This window comes from Ranitomeya imitator, chromosome 2 (assembly GCF_032444005.1).
Source record: "Ranitomeya imitator isolate aRanImi1 chromosome 2, aRanImi1.pri, whole genome shotgun sequence".
Classification (NCBI taxonomy): Eukaryota; Metazoa; Chordata; class Amphibia; order Anura; family Dendrobatidae; genus Ranitomeya; species Ranitomeya imitator.
The window spans coordinates 635551968-635576399 of NC_091283.1; the positions used below are offsets into that span (position 1 = coordinate 635551968).

Consider the following 24432-nt stretch of genomic DNA (forward strand, 5'->3'; position numbering starts at 1 on the left):
TCTTCTGTGCAGACACCAAGGCGCTCGGGAAGAGGCGGCAAAGTGCCAGAATTGGTGCATCTGATGTGGGGTGGGAAGGACCCAATAACCACAGACCTTTCCAGCCTGATAATATAAGCCCCCAGCTGTGTGCTTTACCATGGCTGGTTATCAAGAATACGTCATTTATTGGGTTAATACAAGTACGCAAGGCACCGATTAATCTCACTAATATCTATCTATACTTTACAAAAACACAAGTGAGCGGAGGTGCCGAATTCATGTGGAAATTCACCTGCGGCAAAGCCTGATCGTGTGCACATCCCCTTATTGCTCTGTGCGTGTGTTGTAACCGGAGGAAAACAATAAGTCATTGATTACACAGTTCCCTTTTAATTTCCCTACTTCCTTGGTGAACATACACTGCGTGCAGAATTATTAGGCAAGTTGTATTTTAGAGGATTATCTTTATTATTGATCAACAACTATGTTCTCAATCAACCCAAAAGACTCATAAATATCAAAGCTTAATATTTTTGGAAGTTGGAGTGGGTTATTTTTAGATTTGGCTATCTTAGGAGGATATCTGTGCAGGTAACTATTACTGTGCAGAATTATTAGGCAACTTAATAAAAAATCAAATATATTCCCATCTCACTTGTTTATTTTCACCAGGTAAACCAATATAACGGCACAAAATTTAGAAATAAACATTTCTGACATGCAAAAACAAAACCCCAAAAAATGAGTGACCAATATAGCCACCTTTCTTTATGATGACACTAACAGCCTTCCATCCATAGATTCTGTCAGTTTCTTGATCTGTTTACGATCAACATTGTGTGCAGCAGCCACCACAGCCTCCCAGACACTGTTCCTCACGAGGCTGAAGTTGGTTTCTTATTTGGCAATTTTTTCTTTTCTGTTTTTTTATGGGTTCAACAACAAAAAATAATCAGCACAATAATAAAACACAATGCAGCGAGTAGCCATGATGTGAATACTCTTAAAAACGGCTACAAAAACAATAAAAATGGCACAAAAATGGGCATCAAAGTGGCACCAAAGAGCACTGAAGAAAGGGTTAAATGCCTTTGGGCCACTGATCTCACACTGCAGACATATAGAACAGGGCGCCCCACATCCAAACCAGTTATTTCCAGCCTGGCCCAAATGGGTTCTGGGCATCAGAACTGGCATCAAAGTGGGCAGACAGTAAATTTTTCAAGAAAAGCACATCCAGCCCATGAATGGCAGCGCTTCCCAGGACTCACATTCAAAGATGATGTTTCATATTTTTTTATTTCATAACTTAAAATAGAAGATATACAACGCGTTTCGGATACAGTATATATCCTTCTTCAGGTATCATAAAAACACCGTACAAATCCTACTAGTATAAAATTCAATTACACTTATATATAGTATCACACCTTTTATCCCAGTCTCAGAAACTTGATTTGGGGTGTGGACCAAGTTCAGGAAAACACCCACTGATTGATACAGCCTTGTTAACATTGATGCAAGAAAGAGAGGAAAAAAAATTTAAATAAATAAAAATAAATAAAAAAATATATCAAAGGAAAAAAAAAAATCACAAGAAAAAAAAATGTTTAAGTAGTAGATGCCTTGAGAGACTATGTTTTAAAAAGCCATTTTTTGCTCTATTTCTGTGGCCATTAATGTGGGACCGCAGTGTCTGTACAGTGGGACGCACTGTACAGACACTGCGGTCCCGCATTAATGGCCACAGAAATAGAGCAAAAAATGGCTTTTTAAAACATAGTCTCTCAAGGCATCTACTACTTAAACATAATAAAATTTTTAACATAAAAGTAACTCCAGTGGAGCAGATACCCTCTGGAGTTGCAAACAGGAATGCTCCTTTAACCCCTTAGTGACCGCCGATACGCCTTTTAACGGCGGCCGCTAAGGGTACTTACACCACAGCGCCGTTAATTAACGGCGCTGTGGAAAAAGTGTATAGCGCCCCCCACAGGCCGATTTTCTCCGGGGTCTCGGCTGCCGAGGGTAGCCGAGACCCCAGAGAACATGATTCGGGGGGTTTTTAACCCTCCCCACATTTGCGATCGCCGGTAATTAACCGTTTACCGGCGATCGCAAAAAAAAAAAAAAAAAGCGATCTCTTTTTAATTTCTCTGTCCTCCGATGTGATCGCACATCGGAGGACAGAGAAAAGGGGTCCCAGGTGGCCCCCCAATACTCACCTAGCTCCCCCGATGCTCCTCGTGTCTCCCGGTGGGCGCCGCCATCTTCAAAATGGCGGGCGCATGCGCAGTGCGCCCGCCGGCCGGCACCGGGAGAATCTTTGGGGTCTCGGCTGCCTGGGGTAGCCGAGACCCCAAAGAGCATGATCGGGGGTCGGTTTTAGCGACCCCTGTTTTGCGATCGCCGGTAATTAACTGTTTACCGGCGACCGCAAAAAAAAAAAAAAAGTAAAGTGTAATTCTCTGTCCTCTGATGTGATCGCACATCAGAGGACAGAGAAATAGGGGGATTCGGGGACCCTAGCATACTCACCTAGGTCCCTGGATCCTCTTGCTGCTCCTCCTGGCCGCCAGCAGAAGAACATGGCGGACGCATGCCCAGTGCGCCCGCCATCTGTCTCCATCTGCCGGCCGGCAGGAGAACAGCGGTTAGGGGTAGGGGTAGGGGTAGGGTTAGGGCTAGGGTTAGGTTAGGGGTAGGGTTACAGCTAGGGTTAGGTTAGGGGTAGGGTTAGGTTAGGGTTAGGGGTAGGGTTACGGCTAGGGTTAGGTTAGGGTTAGGGGTAGGGTTAGGTTAGGGGTAGGGTTAGGTTAGGGCTAGGGTTAGGGGTAGGGTTAGGGCTAGGGTTGGGGCTAAATTTAGGGTTAGGGTTGGGGCTAAATTTAGGGTTAGGGTTGGGGCTAAATTTAGGGTTAGGCTTCTTTCACACTTACGTCGGTACGGGGCCGTCGCAATGCGTCGGCCCGACATACCGACGCACGTTGTGAAAATTGTGCACAACGTGGGCAGCAGCTGTAGTTTTTCAACGCATCCGCTGCCCAATCTATGTCCTGGGGAGGAGGGGGCGGAGTTACGGCCACGCATGCGCGGTCAGAAATGGCGGATGCGACGTACAAAAAAACGTTTCATTGAACGTTTTTTTGTGCCGACGCTCCGCCAAAACACAACTGATCCAGTGCACGACGGACGCGACGTGTGGCCATCCGTCACGATCCGTCGGCAATACTATGGGCAAAAAACGCATCTTGCGGGCACATTTGCAGGATCCGTTTCTTGTCCAAAACGACGGATTGCGACGGAATGCCAAACGACGCAAGTGTGAAAGTAGCCTTAGGGCTAGGGTTAGGGTTTGGGCTAAAGTTAGGGTTAGAGCTGGGATTAGGTTTAGGGTTTAGATTAGGGTTGGTATTAGGGTTAGGGTTGGCATTAGGGTTACGCTTGGGATTAGGGTTAGGTTTGGGATTAGGGTTAAGGTTAGGGTTGTGATTAGGGGTGTATTGGGATTAGGGTTAGGTTTGAGGTTAGGGTTGAGATTAGGATTAGGGGTGTGTTGGATTTAGGGTTTTGATTAGGGTTATGGTTAGGGTTGACATTAGGGTTGTTTTGGGGTAAGGGTTGTGATTATGGTTAGGGTTAGTGATTAGGATTATGGATCAGGTTGGGATTAGGGTTAGGGGTTGGAGCTAGAATTGGGGGGTTTCCACTGTTTAGGTACGTCAGGGGGTCTCCAAACACGACAGCCAATTTTGCGCTCAAAAAGTCAAATGGTGCTCCCTCCCTTCTGAGCTCTGCCGTGCGCCCAAACAGTGGATTACCCCCACATATGGGGCATCAGCGTACTCGGGATAAATTGGACAACAACTTCTGGGGTCCAATTTCTCTTGTTACCCTTGTGAAAATAAAAACTTGGGGGCTACAAAATCTTTTTTGTGAAAAAAAAAATATTTTTTATTTTCACGACTCTGCATTCTAAACTTCTGTGAAGCACTTGAGCATTCAAAGTTCTCACCACACATCTAGATAAGTTCCTTGGGGGGTCTAGTTTCCAAAATGGGGTCACTTGTGGAGGGTTTCTACTGGTTAGGTACATCAGGGGCTCTGCAAATGCAACATAATACCCGCAGACCATTCTATCAAAGTCTGCATTCCAAAACGGCGCTCCTTCCTTCCGAGCTCTGCCGTGCGCCCAAACAGTGGTTTACCCCCACATATGGGGTACCAGCATACTCAGGACAAATTGGACAACAACTTTTGGGTTCCAATTTCTCTTGTTACCCTTGTAAAAATAAAAACTTGGGGGCTACAATATCTTTTTTGTGGAAAAAAAAAATATTTTTTATTTTCACGGCTCTGCATTATAAACTTCTGTGAAGCACTTGGGCATTCAAGGTTCTCACCACACATCTAGATAAGTTCCATGGGGGGTCTAGTTTCCAAAATGGGGTCACTTGTGGGGGATTTCTACTGTTTAGGCACATCAGGGGCTCTCCAAACGCGACATGGCGTCCGATCTCAATTCCAGCCAATTCTACATTGAAAAAGTAAAACGGCACTCCTTCTCTTCCAAGCTCTGCGGTGCGCCCTAACAGTGGTTTACCCCCACATATTGGGTATCAGCGTACTCAGGAGAAATTGCACAACAACTTTTGTGGTCTAATTTCTCCTGTTACCCTTGTGAAAATAAGAATTTGTGGGCAAAAAGATCATTTTTGTGTAAACAAAAGCGATTTTTTTATTTTCACGGCTCTACGTTATAAACTTCTGTGAAGCACTTGGGGGTTCAAAGTGCTCACCACACATCTAGATAAGTTCCTTAAGGGGTCTAGTTTCCAAAATGGTGTCACTTGTGGGGGGTTTCCACTGTTTAGGCACATCAGGGGCTCTCCAAACGCGACATGGCATCCAATCTCAATTCCAGCCAATTCAACATTGAAAAAGTAAAACGGCGCTCCTTCACTTCTAAGTTCTGCGGTGCGCCCTAACAGTGGTTTACCCCCACATATGGGGTATTGGCGTATTCAGGAGAAATTGCATAACAACATTTATGGTTACATTTCTATTTTTACACTTGTGAAAATAAAAAAAATGGTTCTGAATTAAGATGTTTGCAAAAAAAAGTTAAATGTTCATTTTTTCCTTCCACATTGTTTCAGTTCCTGTGAAGCACGTAAAGGGTTAATAAACTTCTTGAATGTGGTTTTGAGAACCTTGAGGGGTGTAGTTTTTAGAATGGTGTCACACTTCATTATTTTCTATCATATAGACCCCTCAAAATGACTTCAAATGTGATGTGGTCCCTAATAAAAAAATGGTGTTGTAAAAATGAGAAATTGCTGGTCAACTTTTAACCCTTATAACTCCCTAACAAAAAAAAATTTTGTTTCCAAAATTGTGCTGATGTAAAGTAGACATGTGGGAAATGTTATTTATTAACTATTTTTCGTGACATATCTCTCTGATTTAAGGGCATAAAAATACAAAGTTTGAAAATTGCAAAATTTTAAAAATTTTCGCCATATTTCCGTTTTTTTCATAAATAATCGCAAGTAATATCGAAGAAATGTTACCACTAACATGAAGTACAATATGTCACGAAAAAACAATCTCAGAATCAGCGGGATCCGTTGAAGCGTTCCAGAGTTATAACCTCATAAAGTGACAGTGGTCAGAATTGCAAAAATTGGCTCGGTCATTAAGTACCAAATTGGCTCTGTCACTAAGGGGTTAAACAGGAAAGAAACGTTTTGGATATATCGTTTGGGAACATTATTTCCAAATGGATTGAATGATATCATAGAGAGAGTTTAAAGGATTTTTTTTCTTTTTTCTTTCTTTATTTTTTTTTATTTTTTTATTTATTTTCTCGTGTTTTTTTTTTGTTTTTTTTCCCTTTGATATATTTTTTTATTTATCTTTATTTATTTAATTTTTTTTTCCTCTCTTTCTTGCATCAATGTTAACAAGGCTGTATCAATCAGTGGGTGTTTTCCTGAACTTGGTCCACACCCCAAATCAAGTTTCTGAGATAGGGATAAAAGGTGTGATACTATATATAAGTGTAATTGAATTTTATACTAGTAGGATTTGTACTGTGTTTTTATGATACCTGAAGAAGGATATATATACTGTATCCGAAACGCGTTGTATATCTTCTATTTTAAGTTATGAAATAAAAAAATATGAAATATCATCTTTGAATGTGAGTCCTGGGAAGCGCTGCCATTCATGGGCTGGATGTGCTTTTCTTGAACTACTCATCCTGTGTGAGCCTTAGGCCGGCGTCACACACAGCGTAAAACAATACGGTCCGTATATTACGGCCGTAATACGCTGAAAAGTCCCGAAAAAAGTGGTCCGTAGCTCCTCCGTAGGCAGGGTGTGTCAGCGTTTTTTGCGCATGGCATCCTCCGTATGTAATCCGTATGGCATCCGTACTGCGTGGTTTTCTCGCAGGCTAGCAAAACCAACATACCGCTATAGAAGTGATCCATGTGTCCCAAAAAGAAAAGAAAATATATATATACTGTCTATATATATATATATATATATATATATATATATATATATATATATATATATATATGTCAGTAGACACATATATTAGAGAGAAAAGCCGGTAATTCAGAGCGGTGTACAGTAAAATCACACTGACAGCTTACAGTAGAATAGGTAGAATAAATGTGTACACATAGAATAGGTATATATATATATATATATATATATATGTCAGTGAGACACATATATGTATATATATTAATATTTATTCCAGCGCTAGACAGCTTGAAAGCCGGTAATTCAATTACCGGCTTTTTCCTTCTCCTTCCTAAAACCCGACATGATTTGAGACATGGTTTACATACAGTAAACCATGTCTTCTCTCCATTTTTTTTGCAGATTCCACACTACTAATGTCAGTAGTGTGTATCTGCAAAATTTGGCCGTTCTAGCTCTTAAAATAAAGGGTTAAATGGCGGAAAAAATTGGCGTGGGCTCCCGCGCAATTTTCTCCGCCAGAGTAGTAAAGCCAGTGACTGAGGGCAGATATTAATAGCCTGGAGAGGGTCCATGGTTATTGGCCCCCCCCTGGCTAAAAATATCTGCCCCCAGCCACCCCAGAAAAGGCACATCTGGAAGATGCGCCTATTCTGGCACTTGGCCACTCTCTTCCCATTCCCGTGTAGCGGTGGGATATGGGGTAATGAAGGGTTAATGCCACCTTGCTATTGTAAGGTGACATTAAGCCTAATTAATAATGGAGAGGCGTCAATTATGACACCTATCCATTATTAATCCAATACTAGTAAAGGGTTAAATAAAACACAAACACATTATTTAAAATTATTTTAATGAAATAAAAACAATGGTTGTTGCAGTATTTTATTCAACGCCCAATCCAGTCACTGAAGACCCTCGTTCTGTGAGTAAAAAAACATAATAAACCAACAATATACTTACCCTCCGCAGATCTGTAACGTCCAACGATGTAAATCCTTCTGAAGGGGTTAAAACATTTTGCAGCAAGGAGCTGTGCTAATGCACGCTGCTCCTCGCTGCAAAACCCCAGGGAATGAGGCTAAAAATAGATCAATGATCTATATTTAGCATCATTTGCGGTGAGGCGCCCTCTGCTGGCTGTTCATAGATCGTGGGAAATTACCTAGAAAGCTCCCTGGCTGAAGACCCTCGTTCTGTGAGTAAAAAAACATAATAAACCAACAATATACTTACCCTCCGCAGATCTGTAACGTCCAACGATGTAAATCCTTCTGAAGGGGTTAAAACATTTTGCAGCAAGGAGCTGTGCTAATGCACGCTGCTCCTCGCTGCAAAACCCCAGGGAATGAGGCTAAAAATAGATCAATGATCTATATTTAGCATCATTTGCGGTGAGGCGCCCTCTGCTGGCTGTTCATAGATCGTGGGAAATTACCTAGAAAGCTCCCTGGCTTTCTAGGTAATTTCCCACGATCTATGAACAGCCAGCAGAGGGCGCCTCACCGCAAATGATGCTAAATATAGATCATTGATCTATTTTTAGCCTCATTCCCTGGGGTTTTGCAGCGAGGAGCAGCGTGCATTAGCACAGCTCCTTGCTGCAAAATGTTTTAACCCCTTCAGAAGGATTTACATCGTTGGACGTTACAGATCTGCGGAGGGTAAGTATATTGTTGGTTTATTATGTTTTTTTACTCACAGAACGAGGGTCTTCAGTGACTGGATTGGGCGTTGAATAAAATACTGCAACAACCATTGTTTTTATTTCATTAAAATAATTTTAAATAATGTGTTTGTGTTTTATTTAACCCTTTACTAGTATTGGATTAATAATGGATAGGTGTCATAATTGACGCCTCTCCATTATTAATTAGGCTTAATGTCACCTTACAATAGCAAGGTGGCATTAACCCTTCATTACCCCATATCCCACCGCTACACGGGAATGGGAAGAGAGTGGCCAAGTGCCAGAATAGGCGCATCTTCCAGATGTGCCTTTTCTGGGGTGGCTGGGGGCAGATATTTTTAGCCAGGGGGGGGCCAATAACCATGGACCCTCTCCAGGCTATTAATATCTGCCCTCAGTCACTGGCTTTACTACTCTGGCGGAGAAAATTGCGCGGGAGCCCACGCCAATTTTTTCCGCCATTTAACCCTTTATTTTAAGAGCTAGAACGGCCAAATTTTGCAGATACACACTACTGACATTAGTAGTGTGGAATCTGCAAAAAAAATGGAGAGAAGACATGGTTTACTGTATGTAAACCATGTCTCAAATCATGTCGGGTTTTAGGAAGGAGAAGGAAAAAGCCGGTAATTGAATTACCGGCTTTCAAGCTGTCTAGCGCTGGAATAAATATTAATATATATACATATATGTGTCTAATGACATATATATATATATATATATACCTATTCTATGTGTACACATTTATTCTACCTATTCTACTGTAAGCTGTCAGTGTGATTTTACTGTACACCGCACTGAATTACCGGCTTTTCTCTCTAACAGCGCTGCGTATTTCTCGCAAGTCACACTGCTTGTCCGTGTGTAATCCGTATTTTTCACGCTTCCATAGACTTTCATTGGCGTATTTCTTGCGCAGTACGGTGACAAACGCAGCATGCTGCGATTTTGTACGGCCGTAGAAAGCCGTATAATACTGATCAGTAAAATACGGCAAATAGGAGCAGGGGCATAGAGAATAATTGTGCCGTATTTTTTGCGAGTTTTACGGACGTAGATTCTGCGCTCTTACGTCCGTAAAACTCGCATGTGTGACGGCGGCCTTACTCTGGCTCTCTCACTTGGATCCACCCGAGGCAAGCTGCAAGCCCTGTACATTGAAAAGTATCTCAGAGGGAATTTGGAGGATACACGATCTAAAGCCATTTTAGTCTTTTATCAGGTGAGTGCATAAAATTGTGCACCCTTTAAAGACTATAATATTGTGTTTACGCACTTAGGGCGCCCAATTTGTCTGTTCTTCTCTCCCAAATAGGGTTTTTTTGTAGACAGTAAATTTTGGCCATTTGAATAAGTAACTGATGTTTTTAAGGGGTGTTATGCCTTTGGGCCACTGATCTGACACTTAAAATACACAGACAGTGATGCCCTGCATCAATCCCAGGTCCCTGCAGCCTGGCCCAAATGGGTTCTGGACACCAGAACTGGCATCAAAGTGGGCAAACAGCCCATTTTCACACATTTGAATAAGTAACTGATGTTTTTAAGGGGTTAAATGCCTTTGGGCCACTGATCCCACAGTGCATACATATAGAACAGGGAGCCCAACATCAAAAACAAATCCCTTCAGCCTGGCCCAAATGGGTTCTGGGCATCAGAACAGGCATCAAAGTGGGCACACAGCCCATTTTCACACATTTGAATAAGTAACTGATTTTTTTGGGGGGTTAAATACCTTTGGGCCACTGATCTGACACTTAAAATACACAGACTGTGATGCCCTGCATCAATCCCAGGTCCCTCCACCTTGGCCCAAATGGCTTCTGGGCACGAGAACTGGCATCAAAGTGGGCAAACAGCCCATTTACGCAGATTTGAATAAGTAACTGATGTTTTTAAGGGGTTAAATGCAATGAACCCATTTGGGCCAGGCTGGAGGGACCTGTTTTTGATGTTGGGCTCCCTGTTCTATACGTATGTACTGTGGTATCAGTGGCCACAAGGCATTCAACCCCTTAAAAACATCAGTTACTTATTCAAATCCGTGAAAATGGGCTGTTTTCCCACTTTGATGCCAGTTCTGGTGCCCAGAACGCATTTGGGCCAGGGTGGAGGAACCTGGGTTTGATGCAGGGCATCAATATCTGTGTATTTTAAGTGTCAGATCAGTGGCCCAAAGGCATTTAACCCCGAAAAAACATCAGTTACTTATTCAAATCTATGAAAATTGGCCGTGAGCTCACTTTGATGCCAGTTCTGATGCCCAGAACCCATTTGGGCCAGGCTGGAGGGACCTGATTTTGATGTGGGGCTCCCTGTTCTATATGTATGTACTGTGGTATCAGTGGCCCAAAGGCCTTTAACCCCTTAAAAACATCAGTTACTTGTTCAAATCTGAGAAAATGGGCTGTTTGCCCACTTTGATGCCAGTTTTGGTGCCCAGAACCCATTTGGGCCAGGCTGGCGGGACCTGGGATTGATGCAGGGCACTGTGCATCACTGTGCATTTTAAGTGTCAGATCAGTGGCCCAAAGGCAGTTAACCCCTTAAAAACATCAGTTACTTGTTCAAATGGCCAAAATTGACTGCCCACTTTGATGCCAGTTCTGATGCCCAGAACCCATTTGGGCCAGGTTGGAAATAACTGGTTTGGATGTGGGGCGCCCTGTTCTATATGCCTGCAGTGTGAGATCAGTGGCCCAAAGGCATTTAACCCTTTCTTCAGCGCTCTTTGATGCCCATTTTTGTGCCAGTTTTATTATTTTTGTAGCAGTTTTTAAGAGTATTCACATCAGGGCTCCTTGCTGCATTGTATTTTATTATTGTGATGATTTATTTTTTGTTGTTAAACCTATAAAAAACAGAAAAGAAAAAATTGCCGAATAAGAAACCAACTTCAGCTTTGTCTGTTCCTCCCTGTAGAGCTCACATTTTATGATGACCACAGGTTCTCTATGGGGTTCAGATCAGGTGAACAAAGGGGACATGTCATTATTTTTTCTTCTTTGAGACCTTTACTGGCCGGCCACGCTGTGGAGTAGTTGGAGGCATGTGATGGAGCATTGTCCTGCATGAAAATCATGTTTTTCTTGAACGATACCGACTTCTTCCTGTACCACTGCTTGAAGAAGTTGTCTTCCAGAAACTGGCAGTAGGTCTGGCAGTTGAGCTTCACTTCATCCTCAACCTGAAAAGGTCCCACAAGTTCATCTTTGATGATACCAGCCCATACCAGTACCCCACCTCCACCTTGCTGGCGTCTGAGTCGGAGTGGAGCTCTCTGCCCTTTACTGATCCAGCCTCTGGCCCATCCATCTGGTCCATGAAGAGTCACTCTCATTTCATCAGTCCATAAAACCTTTGAAAAGTCAGTCTTAAGATAATTCTTGGCCCAGTCTTGACATTTTATCTTGTTTCTTGTTCAAAGGATGAGTATCACACACCTTGTGCTTTTTGTTACTCCAGTAACGTTGCAGCTCTGAAATATGGCAAAACTGGTGGCAAATGGCATCTTGGCAGCTTCACGCTTGATTTTCCTCAATTCATGGGCAGTTATATTGCACCTTTTTTTGCCCAACGCGCTTCTTGCGACCCTTTTGGCTATTTGCCATGAAACACTTGATTGTTCGGTGATCACGCTTCAAAAGTTTGGCAATTTCAAGACTGCTGCATCCCTCTGCAAGACATCTCACAATTTTTGACATATATATATATATATATATATATATATATATATATACATACATACATACATACATACATACATACATACATACATACATACATGCACTCTCGCTCTCTCTCGCACTCTCGCTCTCTCTCGCGCTCTCGCTCTCTCTCGCGCTCTCGCTCTCTCTCGCGCTCTCGCTCTCTCTCGCGCTCTCGCTCTCTCTCGCGCTCTCGCTCTCTCTCGCGCTCTCGCTCTCTCTCGCGCTCTCGCTCTCTCTCGCGCTCTCGCTCTCTCTCGCGCTCTCGCTCTCTCTCGCGCTCTCGCTCTCTCTCGCGCTCTCGCTCTCTCTCGCGCTCTCGCTCTCTCTCTCGCTCTCTCTCGCACTCTCGCTCTCTCTCTCGCACTCTCGCTCTCTCTCTCGCACTCTCGCTCTCTCTCTCGCACTCTCGCTCTCTCTCTCGCACTCTCGCTCTCTCTCTCGCACTCTCGCTCTCTCTCTCGCACTCTCGCTCTCTCTCTCGCACTCTCGCTCTCTCTCTCGCACTCTCGCTCTCTCTCTCGCACTCTCGCTCTCTCTCTCGCACTCTCGCTCTCTCTCTCGCACTCTCGCTCTCTCTCTCGCACTCTCGCTCTCTCTCTCGCACTCTCGCTCTCTCTCTCGCACTCTCGCTCTCTCTCTCGCACTCTCGCTCTCTCTCTCGCACTCTCGCTCTCTCTCTCGCACTCTCGCTCTCTCTCTCGCACTCTCGCTCTCTCTCTCGCACTCTCGCTCTCTCTCTCGCACTCTCGCTCTCTCTCTCGCACTCTCGCTCTCTCTCTCGCACTCTCGCTCTCTCTCTCGCACTCTCGCTCTCTCTCTCGCACTCTCGCTCTCTCTCTCGCACTCTCGCTCTCTCTCTCGCACTCTCGCTCTCTCTCTCGCACTCTCGCTCTCTCTCTCTCTCGCACTCTCGCTCTCTCTCTCTCTCGCACTCTCGCTCTCTCTCTCTCTCGCACTCTCTCTCTCTCTCGCACTCTCGCTCTCTCTCTCTCTCGCACTCTCGCTCTCTCTCGCACACGCACTCACACACACACTCTCACACACTCTCACACACACACACACACACACACGGGCAAAAAAGTATTGTCAGTCAGCAATAGTGCAAGTTCCATCACTTAAAAAGATGAGAGGCGTCTGTAATTTACATCATAGGTAGACCTCAACTATGGGAGACAAACTGAGAAAAAAAAAAATCCAGAAAATCACATTGTCTGTTTTCTTAACATTTTATTTGCATATTATGGTGGAAAATAAGTATTTGGTCAGAAACAAACAATCAAGATTTCTGGCTCTCACAGACCTGTAACTTCTTCTTTAAGAGTCTCCTCTTTCCTCCACTCATTACCTGTAGTAATGGCACCTGTTTAAACTTGTTATCAGTATAAAAAGACACCTGTGCACACCCTCAAACAGTCTGACTCCAAACTCCACTATGGTGAAGACCAAAGAGCTGTCAAAGGACACCAGAAACAAAATTGTAGCCCTGCACCAGGCTGGGAAGACTGAATCTGCAATAGCCAACCAGCTTGGAGTGAAGAAATCAACAGTGGGAGCAATAATTAGAAAATGGAAGACATACAAGACCACTGATAATCTCCCTCGATCTGGGGCTCCACGCAAAATCCCACACCGTGGGGTCAGAATGATCACAAGAACGGTGAGCAAAAATCCCAGAACCACGGGGGGACCTAGTGAATGAACTGCAGAGAGCTGGGACCAATGTAACAAGGCCTACCATAAGTAACACACTACGCCACCATGGACTCAGATCCTGCAGTGCCAGACGTGTCCCACTGCTTAAGCCAGTACATGTCCGGGCCCGTCTGAAGTTTGCTAGAGAGCATTTGGATGATCCAGAGGAGTTTTGGGAGAATGTCCTATGGTCTGATGAAACCAAACTGGAACTGTTTGGTAGAAACACAACTTGTCGTGTTTGGAGGAAAAAGAATACTGAGTTGCATCCATCAAACACCATACCTACTGTAAAGCATGGTGGTGGAAACATCATGCTTTGGGGCTGTTTCTCTGCAAAGGGGCCAGGACGACTGATCCGGGTACATGAAAGAATGAATGGGGCCATGTATCGTGAGATTTTGAGTGCAAACCTCCTTCCATCAGCAAGGGCATTGAAGATGAAACGTGGCTGGGTCTTTCAACATAACAATGATCCAAAGCACACCGCCAGGGCAACGAAGGAGTGGCTTCGTAAGAAGCATTTCAAGGTCCTGGAGTGGCCTAGCCAGTCTCCAGATCTCAACCCTATAGAAAACCTTTGGAGGGAGTTGAAAGTCCGTGTTGCCAAGCGAAAAGCCAAAAACATCACTGCTCTAGAGATCTGCATGGAGGAATGGGCCAACATACCAACAACAGTGTGTGGCAACCTTGTGAAGACTTACAGAAAACGTTTGACCTCTGTCATTGCCAACAAAGGATATATTACAAAGTATTGAGATGAAATTTTGTTTCTGACCAAATACTTATTTTCCACCATAATATGCAAATAAAATGTTAAAAAAACAGACAATGTGATTTTCTGGATTTTTTTTTTCTCAGTTTGTCTCCCATAGTTGAGGTCTACCTATGATGTAAATTACAGACGCCTCTCATCTTTATAAGTGGTGGAACTTGCACTATTGCTGACTGACTAAATACTTTTTTGCCCCAGTGTGTGTATATGTATGTGTATATATACAGTTAGGGCCAGAAATATTTGGACAGTGACACAATTTTCGCGAGTTGGGCTCTGCATGCCACCACATTGGATTTGAAATGAAACCTCTACAACAGAATTCAAGTGCAGATTGTAACGTTTAATTTGAAGGGTTGAACAAAAATATCTGATAGAAAATGTAGGAATTGTACACATTTCTTTACAAACACTCCACATTTTAGGAGGTCAAAAGTAATTGGACAAATAAACATAACCCAAACAAAATATTTTTATTTTCAATATTTTGTTGCAAATCCTTTGGAGGCAATCACTGCCTTAAGTCTGGAACCCATGGACATCACCAAACGCTGGGTTTCCTCCTTCTTAATGCTTTGCCAGGCCTTTACAGCCGCAGCCTTCAGGTCTTGCTTGTTTGTGGGTCTTTCCGTCTTAAGTCTGGATTTGAGCAAGTGAAATGCATGCTCAATTGGGTTTAGATCTGGAGATTGACTTGGCCATTGCAGAATGTTCCACTTTTTGGCACTCATGAACTCCTGGGTAGCTTTGGCTGTATGCTTGGGGTCATTGTCCATCTGTACTATGAAGCGCCGTCCAATCAACTTTGCAGCATTTGGCAGAATCTGGGCTGAAAGTATATCCCGGTACACTTCAGAATTCATCCGGCTACTCTTGTCTGCTCTTATGTCATCAATAAACACAAGTGACCCAGTGCCATTGAAAGCCATGCATGCCCATGCCATCACGTTGCCTCCACCATGTTTTACAGAGGATGTGGTGTGCCTTGGATCATGTGCCGTTCCCTTTCTTCTCCAAACTTTTTTCTTCCCATCATTCTGGTACAGGTTGATCTTTGTCTCATCTGTCCATAGAATACTTTTCCAGAACTGAGCTGGCTTCTTGAGGTGTTTTTCTGCAAATTTAACTCTGGCCTGTCTATTTTTGGTATTGATGAATGGTTTGCATCTAGATGTGAACCCTTTGTATTTACTGTCATGGAGTTTTCTCTTTACTGTTGACTTAGAGACAGATACACCTACTTCACTGAGAGTGTTCTGGACTTCAGTTGATGTTGTGAACGGGTTCTTCTTCACCAAATTAAGTATGCGGCGATCATCCACCACTGTTGTCATCCGTGGACGCCCAGGCCTTTTTGAGTTCCCAAGCTCACCAGTCAATTCCTTTTTTCTCAGAATGTACCCAACTGTTGATTTTGCTACTCCAAGCATGTCTGCTATCTCTCTGATGGATTTTTTCTTTTCTTTCAGCCTCAGGATGTTCTGCTTCACCTCAATTGAGAGTTCCTTTGACCGCATGTTGTCTGCTCACAGCAACAGCTTCCAAATGCAAAACCACACACCTGGAATCCACCCCTGACCTTTTAACTACTTCATTGATTACAGGTTAACGAGGGAGACGCCTTCAGAGTTAATTGCAGCCCTTAGAGTCCATTGTCCAATTACTTTTGGTCCCTTGAAAAAGAGGACGCTATGCATTACAGAGCTATGATTCCTAAACCCTTTCTCCGATTTGGATGTGGAAACTATCATATTGCAGCTGGGAGTGTGCACTTTCAGCCCATATTATATATATAATTGTATTCCTGAACATGTTTTTGTAAACAGCTAAAATAACAAAACTTATGTCACTGTCCAAATATTTCTGGTCCTAAATATATATGTGTATATATATATATATATATATATATATATATATATATATATATATATATATATATATATATATATATATATATATATATATATATATAATTTCTTTGTGCTTCTTCTTGGTCTAATAATTAAGTTTCTGTGCCTTTCTGGGAAGCCGAACCCCTTTTTTGCGCTCTGCTGGCGCTTGGACCCGTCAGCTTTATTCCATATTACTGGGGGAGCATTTGTCCTCTGGACTCTCCATGAAGTGATCAGATGTGCCCATTTTCTCTCACTCCTAGTGAAGTGATCTTCATTTGGTGTATGCTCCAGCGTTTTAACTCCCCGTTTCTTAATTATTTCTGTTTGTGGTATGACATACTCCCAAATAATTTGACAAACACATTTCCACTTTTAATATAAAAAATTATTTTAATATTTATTAATAAAAAGTATTTTAACTATGGTTCAACACTGCCAACCTGTGTTCTCCAAGAGTCTATCGTTCCAGCTCAGTAGCTCAAAGTAAATGCCTTCACCTCTGAATGTTTCATTCTTTTTCCGATGTGAGTTCGGTTCCACTCTGTGAGACCGTGCTTCTCTCTTTTTTTTTTTTTTTTTTTTTTTTTTTTTTTTCTCTTTTCAATTTTTGTTATCCTACAAACAAAAATAAGGCTAAATGTGTAAAATATCAATTTGTATTTCTCTGATGATTTTTAATCTTGTCATGTGAACTGCCTGATGAGCCTGAACTATGACACTGGGTGTTATCTGATCCATTGGGCGTCGCTTCCAAATGCTGTCATTGGACAACACCCCTCCTCATTACAGAGATGCACATCACCTGATTTACTTAATTGGTAGTTGGCTTTCAAGCCTGAAGTGCTTGGAGTAGGACATGTATAAAAAGTATCATGTGATCAAAATACAACTTGCCTAACAATTCTGCACACAGTGTATTGATAAAGCCGGAGGGAGCGGCCCAGATGACAAAAAAAAAGGTTTTTCAATGTTTGTTGAACAATCATTAATTTTTCGAAGGGAGCTGTAGCTGCACCCATAAAATGAAGATACAGATCGTAAGGGTAGGACCACATGTGTGGTTGGCGAAAAACAAATGTCCTATTAGGGCGGGTGGTGCAGATCTCCGTGGTCGGCTCCTTACCAAACTACAAGTTATCGCCTATTAAGTGGATAGGTGAAAAATGTATTGCACCTGGAATACCCCTGTAAATGTTTCTGCACCCCAATAATAATAATTTGAACTTGGATGTTGTGATGCCAAATACGCACGTGCCCACAATTGTGCTGAAGCGAAGGTGAAGGACACCTCTGACTACTTGCATGTTATGGTCGTTGTTCAGCTTGGCATCCAGTGTGTTAAACTGCAGCGATCTGCACCAGCTCCAGACGAATGTTGATAAGTTCTACAAACCGTGGTACATGTCTGGTGTAGGAGCCAGCCCTAATGTCTGGTGTAGGAGCCAGCCCTAATGTCTGGTGTAGGAGCCAGCCCTAATGTCTGGTGTAGGAGCCAGCCTAAAGGTACCTTCACACATAACGATATTGTTAACGATATCGTTGCTATTTGTGACGTAGCAACGATATCGTTAATGAAATCGTTATGTGTGACAGCGACCAACGATCAGGCCCCTGCTGGGAGATCGTTGGTCGCTGAATAAAGTCCAGAACTTTATTTCGTCGCTGGACTCCCTGGAGACATCGCTGGATCGGCGTGTGTGACACAGATCCAGCGATGTCTTCACTGGTAACCAGGGTAAACATCGGGTAACTAAGCGCAGGGCCGCGCTTAGTAACCCGATGTTTACCCTGGTTACCATGCTAAAAGTAAAAAAAAACAAACAGTACATACTTACCTACAGCTGTCTGTCCTCCAGCGCTGTGCTCTGCACTCCTCCTGTACTGTCTGTGAGCCGGAAAGCAGAGCGGTGACGTCACCGCTCTGCTTTCCGGCTCCCAGACAGTACAGGAGGAGAGCAGAGAAGCAGAGCGCAGCGCTGGAGGACAGACAGCGGTAGGTAAGTATGTACTGTTTTTTTTTTTTTACTTTTAGCATGGTAACCAGGGTAAACATCGGGTTACTAAGCACGGCCCTGCGCTTAGTTACCCGATGTTTACCCTGGTTACCGGCATCGTTGGTCGCTGGAGAGCGGTCTGTGTGACAGCTCTCCAGCGACCAAACAGCGACGCTGCAGCGATCCGGATTGTTGTCGGTATCGCTGCAGCGTCGCTAAATGTGAAGGGGCCTTTACTGTCTGGTGTAGGAGCTAGCCTTACTGTCTGGTGTAGGAGCCAGCCTTACTGTCTGGTGTAGGAGCCAGCCTTACTGTCTGGTGTAGGAGCCAGCCTTACTGTCTGGTGTAGGAGCCAGCCTTACTGTCTGGTGTAGGAGCTAGCCTTAATGTCTGGTGCAGGAGCCAGCCTTAATGTCTGGTGCAGGAGCCAGCCTTAATGTCTGGTGCAGGAGCCAGCCTTAATGTCTGGTGCAGGAGCCAGCCTTAATGTCTGGTGCAGGAACTAGCCTTAATGTCTGGTGTAGGAGCCAGCCTTAATGTCTGGTGTAGGTGCCAGCCTTAATGTCTGGTGTAGGAGCTAGCCTTAATGTCTGGTGTAGGAGCCAGCCTTAATGTCTGGTTCCTGCTGCAACCGTCATGATCGGAGAATTCTGTAACCCCTTAGATCCTGCGTTCACTAGTGTCTGTAGCGTTTTGGTGGTCTTAGTAAGGAGAGGGCTATGGCTGATTCCATTCAAGGGTTTTTCCTTGTTTGTTTTAGGAGCCCCCCATCCTCATGGCTTCCTGCTTGCCAGGGATGAGTGTGCTCCTGATTAATGGTTACTCTAGCTCGATCTTTGCCCAAACTGTGAACTATGCATCTTCCGTGTCAGAGTAGTGGAGTAGCACTGATGCTTGCCAGATCCAGTCAGCTACAGAACAGCTCTTACAAGCTCTACCGCAAAGATCTTGTAAGTGCTGGACTTCTTGCCTAGGGGACCAGCCACAGCTGATGGATTGTATTGGTGGTCGGTAACCTAGGCAACCAGCAATAATATGAAAAATACTTATGTTCTTAAAAGCGCTGACAATTTTTATTATCAGGGAAATTGAAAAGTTGATTCTTTTTACAAGCACATTGCAGTTTTATCCCTGTGGCACCACAGAGAAAGCCTGATCCAAAAATGATTCGGTGCCTAACAATTAGCATTTAAAAATAATTTTTTGCTTAAAAGGGGTTGTCCACTACTCAGGCAACCTTTTCCTTAATTACTATATTCTACCTTGTAAAATGAAATCGCCTTCTACTTGCCTCCCATACCGGCGCCATTCCTGCAGTATCTGCTCCGGTTCTCCTGAGACTTGCGTGATGTTACACCACATAAGCCCTGCAGCCAAACAGTCAGCGGCCGCCGATGGGCTGCGGTGCTCACACCTTCCTGGTTAGTCTATAGGAAGTAGGCATATCAGCCCAATACCGGCCGCTGATTGGCTGCAGGGCTCGCGTAGCATAATGTCACGCAAGCCTTGGGAGGTTTGCTGATGTCACTAGGGCAGCGCTGGGATGGAAGGTGTGTTTTAGTGGATCGGCCCTTTGCCTGTAAAATAAAAAAAATAAAACAAAAATGTAAATCTGCCCATAATTGGTAACGGTCAGGTCGGTAATGACTTGAACTATAAAAACACCATGTGTTTTACCCATATGTTGAACATCGCTAAGAAAAAAAAAATAGATTTTTTTTTTTTTTTTTTTTTGTTCAAATAGGGGAACAAGTAGTCTGTATAAGACATGAGACTGAACTTCTGTGTCTGTGGTATGTTCAGACATGTCTCCACATGCACAGAAAGCTCATCTCTCTAAGGACTCGTACTCATCTGCAAGGAAAGCGGACGAGTGCAATCCCATAAATCAGATGGCTCCATGACCAATGTTAATCTGAGTCACAGCTCATCTGCGAATTTTTTTTTTTTTTTTGTAAACTCCGGTCTCATCAGGATGAGAAAAAAAATCGCAGCATGCCATGATTGTCCTCGTATCTCGGATGACACTTGCTTGTGCAAGTCAATGGGTGTGATTTAAAAAAAAATGCTGTTCGTTTTTTTAATATATCTCTATCTCTGTTCTTTAACCCCTTAGCGACCGCCGATACGCCTTTTAACGGCGGCCGCTAAGGGTACTTAAACCACAGCGCCGTTAATTAACGGCGCTGTGGAAAAAGTCAATAGCGCCCCCCAGAGGCCGATTTTCTCCGGGGTCTCGGCTGCCGAGGGTAGCCGAGACCCCAGAGAACATGATTCGGGGTTTTTTTAACCCACCCCGCATTTGCGATCGCCGGTAATTAACTGTTTACCGGCGACCGCAAAAAAAAAAAAAAGTAAAGTGTTCTCTGTCCTCTGATGTGATCGCACATCAGAGGACAGAGAAATAGGGGGATTCGGGGACCCTAGCATACTCACCTAGGTCCCTGGATCCTCTTGCTGCTCCTCCTGGCCGCCGGCAGAAGAACATGGCAGACGCATGCCCAGTGCGCCCGCCATCTGTCTCCATCTGCCGGCCGGCAGGAGAACAGCAGTTGGAGCTAAAATTAGGGGTAGGGTTAGGGTCGCAATGCGTGCCCGACATACCAACGCACGTTGTGAAAATTGTGCACAACGTGGGCAGCAGCTGTAGTTTTTCAACGCATCCGCTGCCCAATCTATGTCCTGGGGAGGAGGGGGCGGAGTTACGGCCACGCATGCGCGGTCAGAAATGGCGGATGCGACGTACAAAAAAAACGTTTCATTGAACGTTTTTTTGTGCCAACGCTCCGCCAAAACACAACTGATCCAGTGCACGACGGACTCGACGTGTGGCCATCCGTCACGATCCGTCGGCAATACAAGTCTATGGGCAAAAAACGCATCCTGCGGGCACATTTGCAGGATCCGTTTCTTGTCCAAAACGACGGATTGCGACGGAATGCCAAACGACGCAAGTGTGAAAGTAGCCTTAGGGTTGGGGCTAAAGTTAGGGCTAGGGTTGGGGCTAAAGTTAGGGTTAGAGTTGGGATTAGGGTTAGGGTTTGGATTAGGGTTGGTATTAGGGTTAGGGTTGGCATTAGGGTTACGCTTGGGATTAGGGTTAGGTTTGGGATTGGGGTTAAGGTTAGGGTTGTGATTAGGGGTGTATTGGGATTAGGGTTAGGTTTGAGGTTAGGGGTGTGTTGGATTTAGGGTTTTGATTAGGGTTATGGTTAGGGTTGACATTAGGGTTGTTTTGGGGTAAGGGTTGTGATTATGGTTAGGGTTAGTGATTAGGATTATGGATCAGGTTGGGATTAGGGTTAGGGTTGGAGCAAGAATTGGGGGGGTTTCCACTGTTTAGGTACATCAGGGGGTCTCCAAACACGACAGCCAATTTTGCGCTCAAAAAGTCAAATGGTGCTCCCTCCCTTCTGAGCTCTGCCGTGCGCCCAAACAGTGGGTTACCCCCACATATGGGGCATCAGCGTACTCGGGATAAATTGGACAACAACTTCTGGGGTCCAATTTCTCTTGTTACCCTTGTGAAAATAAAAACTTGGGGGCTACAATATCTTTTTTGTGAAAAAAAAAAATATATATATTTTTTATTTTCATGACTCTGCATTCTAAACTTCTGTGAAGCACTTGGGCATTCAAAGTTCTCACCACACATCTAGAGAAGTTCCTTGGGGGGTCTAGTTTCCAAAATGGGGTCACTTGTGGGGGGTTACTACAGTTTAGGTACATCAGGGGCTCTGCAATCGCAACATAATGCCCACAGACCATTCTATCAAAGTCTGCATTCCAAAAAGGCGCTCCTTCCCTTCCGAGCTCTGCCGTGCGCCCAAACAGTGGTTTACCCCCACATATGGCGCATCAGCGTACTCTGGATAAATTGGACAACAACTATTGCAGTCCAATTTCTCCTGTTACCCTTGTGAAAATAAAAACTTGTGGGCGAAAAGATCATTTTTGTGTAAACAAAAGCGATTTTTTATTTTCACGGCTCTACGTTATAAACTTCTGTGAAGCACTTGGGGGTTCAAAGTGCTCACCACACATCTAGATAAGTTCCTTAAGGGGTCTAGTTTCCAAAATGGTGTCACTTGTGGGGAGTTTCCACTGTTTAGGCACATCAGGGGCTCTCTAAACGTGACATGGCGTCCGATCTCAATTCCAGCCAATTCTGCATTGAAAAAGTCAAACGGCGCTCCTTCACTTCTAAGTTCTGCGGTGCGCCCTAACAGTGGTTTACCCCCACATATGGGGTATTGGCGTATTCAGGAGAAATTGCATAACAAAATTTATGGTTACATTTCTGTTTTTACACTTGTGAAAATAAAAAAAATGGTTCTGAATTAAGATGTTTGCAAAAAAAAGTTAAATGTTCATTTTTTCCTTCCACATTGTTTCAGTTCCTGTGAAGCACGTAAAGGGTTAATAAACTTCTTGAATGTGGTTTTGTGAACCTTGAGGGGTGTAGTTTTTAGAATGGTGTCACACTTCATTATTTTCTATCATATAGATCCCTCAAAATGACTTCAAATGTGATGTGGTCCCTAAAAAAAATGGTGTTGTAAAAATGAGAAATTGCTGGTCAACTTTTAACCCTTATAACTCCCTAACAAAAAAAAATTTTTGTTTCCAAAATTGTGCTGATGTAAAGTAGACATGTGGGAAATGTTATTTATTAACTATTTTTCATGCCATATCTCTCTGATTTAAGGGCATAAAAATACAAAGTTTGAAAATTGCAAAATTTTAAAAATTTTCGCCATATTTCCGTTTTTTTCATAAATAATCGCAAGTAATATCGAAGAAATGTTACCACTAACATAAAGTACAATATGTCCCGAAAAAACAATCTCAGAATCAGCGGGATCCGTTGAAGCGTTCCAGAGTTATAACCTCATAAAGTGACAGTGGTCAGAATTGCAAAAATTGGCCTGGTCATTAAGTACCAAATTGGCTCTCACTAAGGGGTTAAAAATCCGGCAGTTCATCTGCCGCGTACAGTAAAATGAGTGTGACCCAACAAGCTAGAATGGATAGAATACATATATACACATAGAATAGATAGATATAAAGATGTCAGTCACATATATATGGCGCCCCCGGAAGAAGCCTGGTGCGAAACGTGCGTTGGGGTGAGGTGGAACGCTGTGCTGCCTGCAGGTAGATAGAGTCCTATAAACTGATTATGTACACTGTCACTGTTGCTATACTCTGGGCATGCTTACACAGTCTAATATGCTGTTATGATATCATTACCGTGCAAATTGATATTTTGTAGTGATGTATTGCACATAGCCTCCACCTTATGTTAGGGTGCTTGGGCATTTTTTATGCATTTTTATTTCTCCAATAAAAGCCTTAATCAATATCATTCTGGATCTCTTTGTTATGGTTACCCTTTGGGTGACCATGTGTTGTTTATAGTGTATTCGAAGTGCCTGCTTTATTTATTCTGGACATTGGTGAGCATATTTGGATGGGGAAGGTAGTTATTTGCCACATACCAGCTCAGAGAGAACTGAAAGGTAGTGTTGGAGCCTGCAGAGGCGCCTAGTGAGGAGTGCAGGATACAAGTCATACAAAAGACAGAATTAGTGTTGTTCAGCATATACACACTCTGTTTTTCTGAATGGTTACCGGAAATATATATAATTTTTATTTTTTTTGCAGTCTCCCCATAAGTCTTACACCATGAATATCAACACCGTAAAGACTGAAAATGGAAAAGTCTCCTGTGAGACCGCAGAGGGAACTGTGGTGCACATTAATATTAACCAGCAATCTTCCTTGGACTGCTTGCTGGATACCTTCCGTTTCTTCCGGGATATGAGGATTAGTGGAGAAAAGACCATGCCCTCCAGTACACCTGCTTGTGCAGCACCCCTAGGGTTTGGGGTAAAGAGTTTGTTTTTGTTATACTACTGTTGTAATAGTCTGTTTTCTCCAAATTGTGCTACATTAAAAAATATATGTCTATCTCCATAAGAAGCCACTTGTATGGTCTACAGAACTTACGTGGTTCTTGGCTTATGGCTTGTATTAAAATGTACTATAGTCCACCATATTCTTCTGATATTATAAATCTTGTAAATTTCTCCTTCGCCTCATTGGGGGACACAGGACTGTGGGTGTATGCTTCTGCCGCCAGGAGGCTGACACTAAGTAAACGTGAAAAAAAGTTAGCTCCTCCTTCATCGTA

At 43.5% G+C, this 24432-nt stretch overlaps 1 protein-coding gene across 1 annotated transcript in view; it reads left to right on the forward strand.

Moving 5' to 3' along the window:
* Positions 1-24432, forward strand: part of TMEM176B (transmembrane protein 176B) — a 59747-nt gene that overhangs the window by 608 nt on the left and 34707 nt on the right. Inside the window, exon 2 of the mRNA XM_069752676.1 lies at positions 23904-24128. Within this exon, the coding sequence (XP_069608777.1) occupies positions 23904-24128 (225 nt within the window). The remainder of the gene's footprint in view (positions 1-23903; positions 24129-24432) is intronic.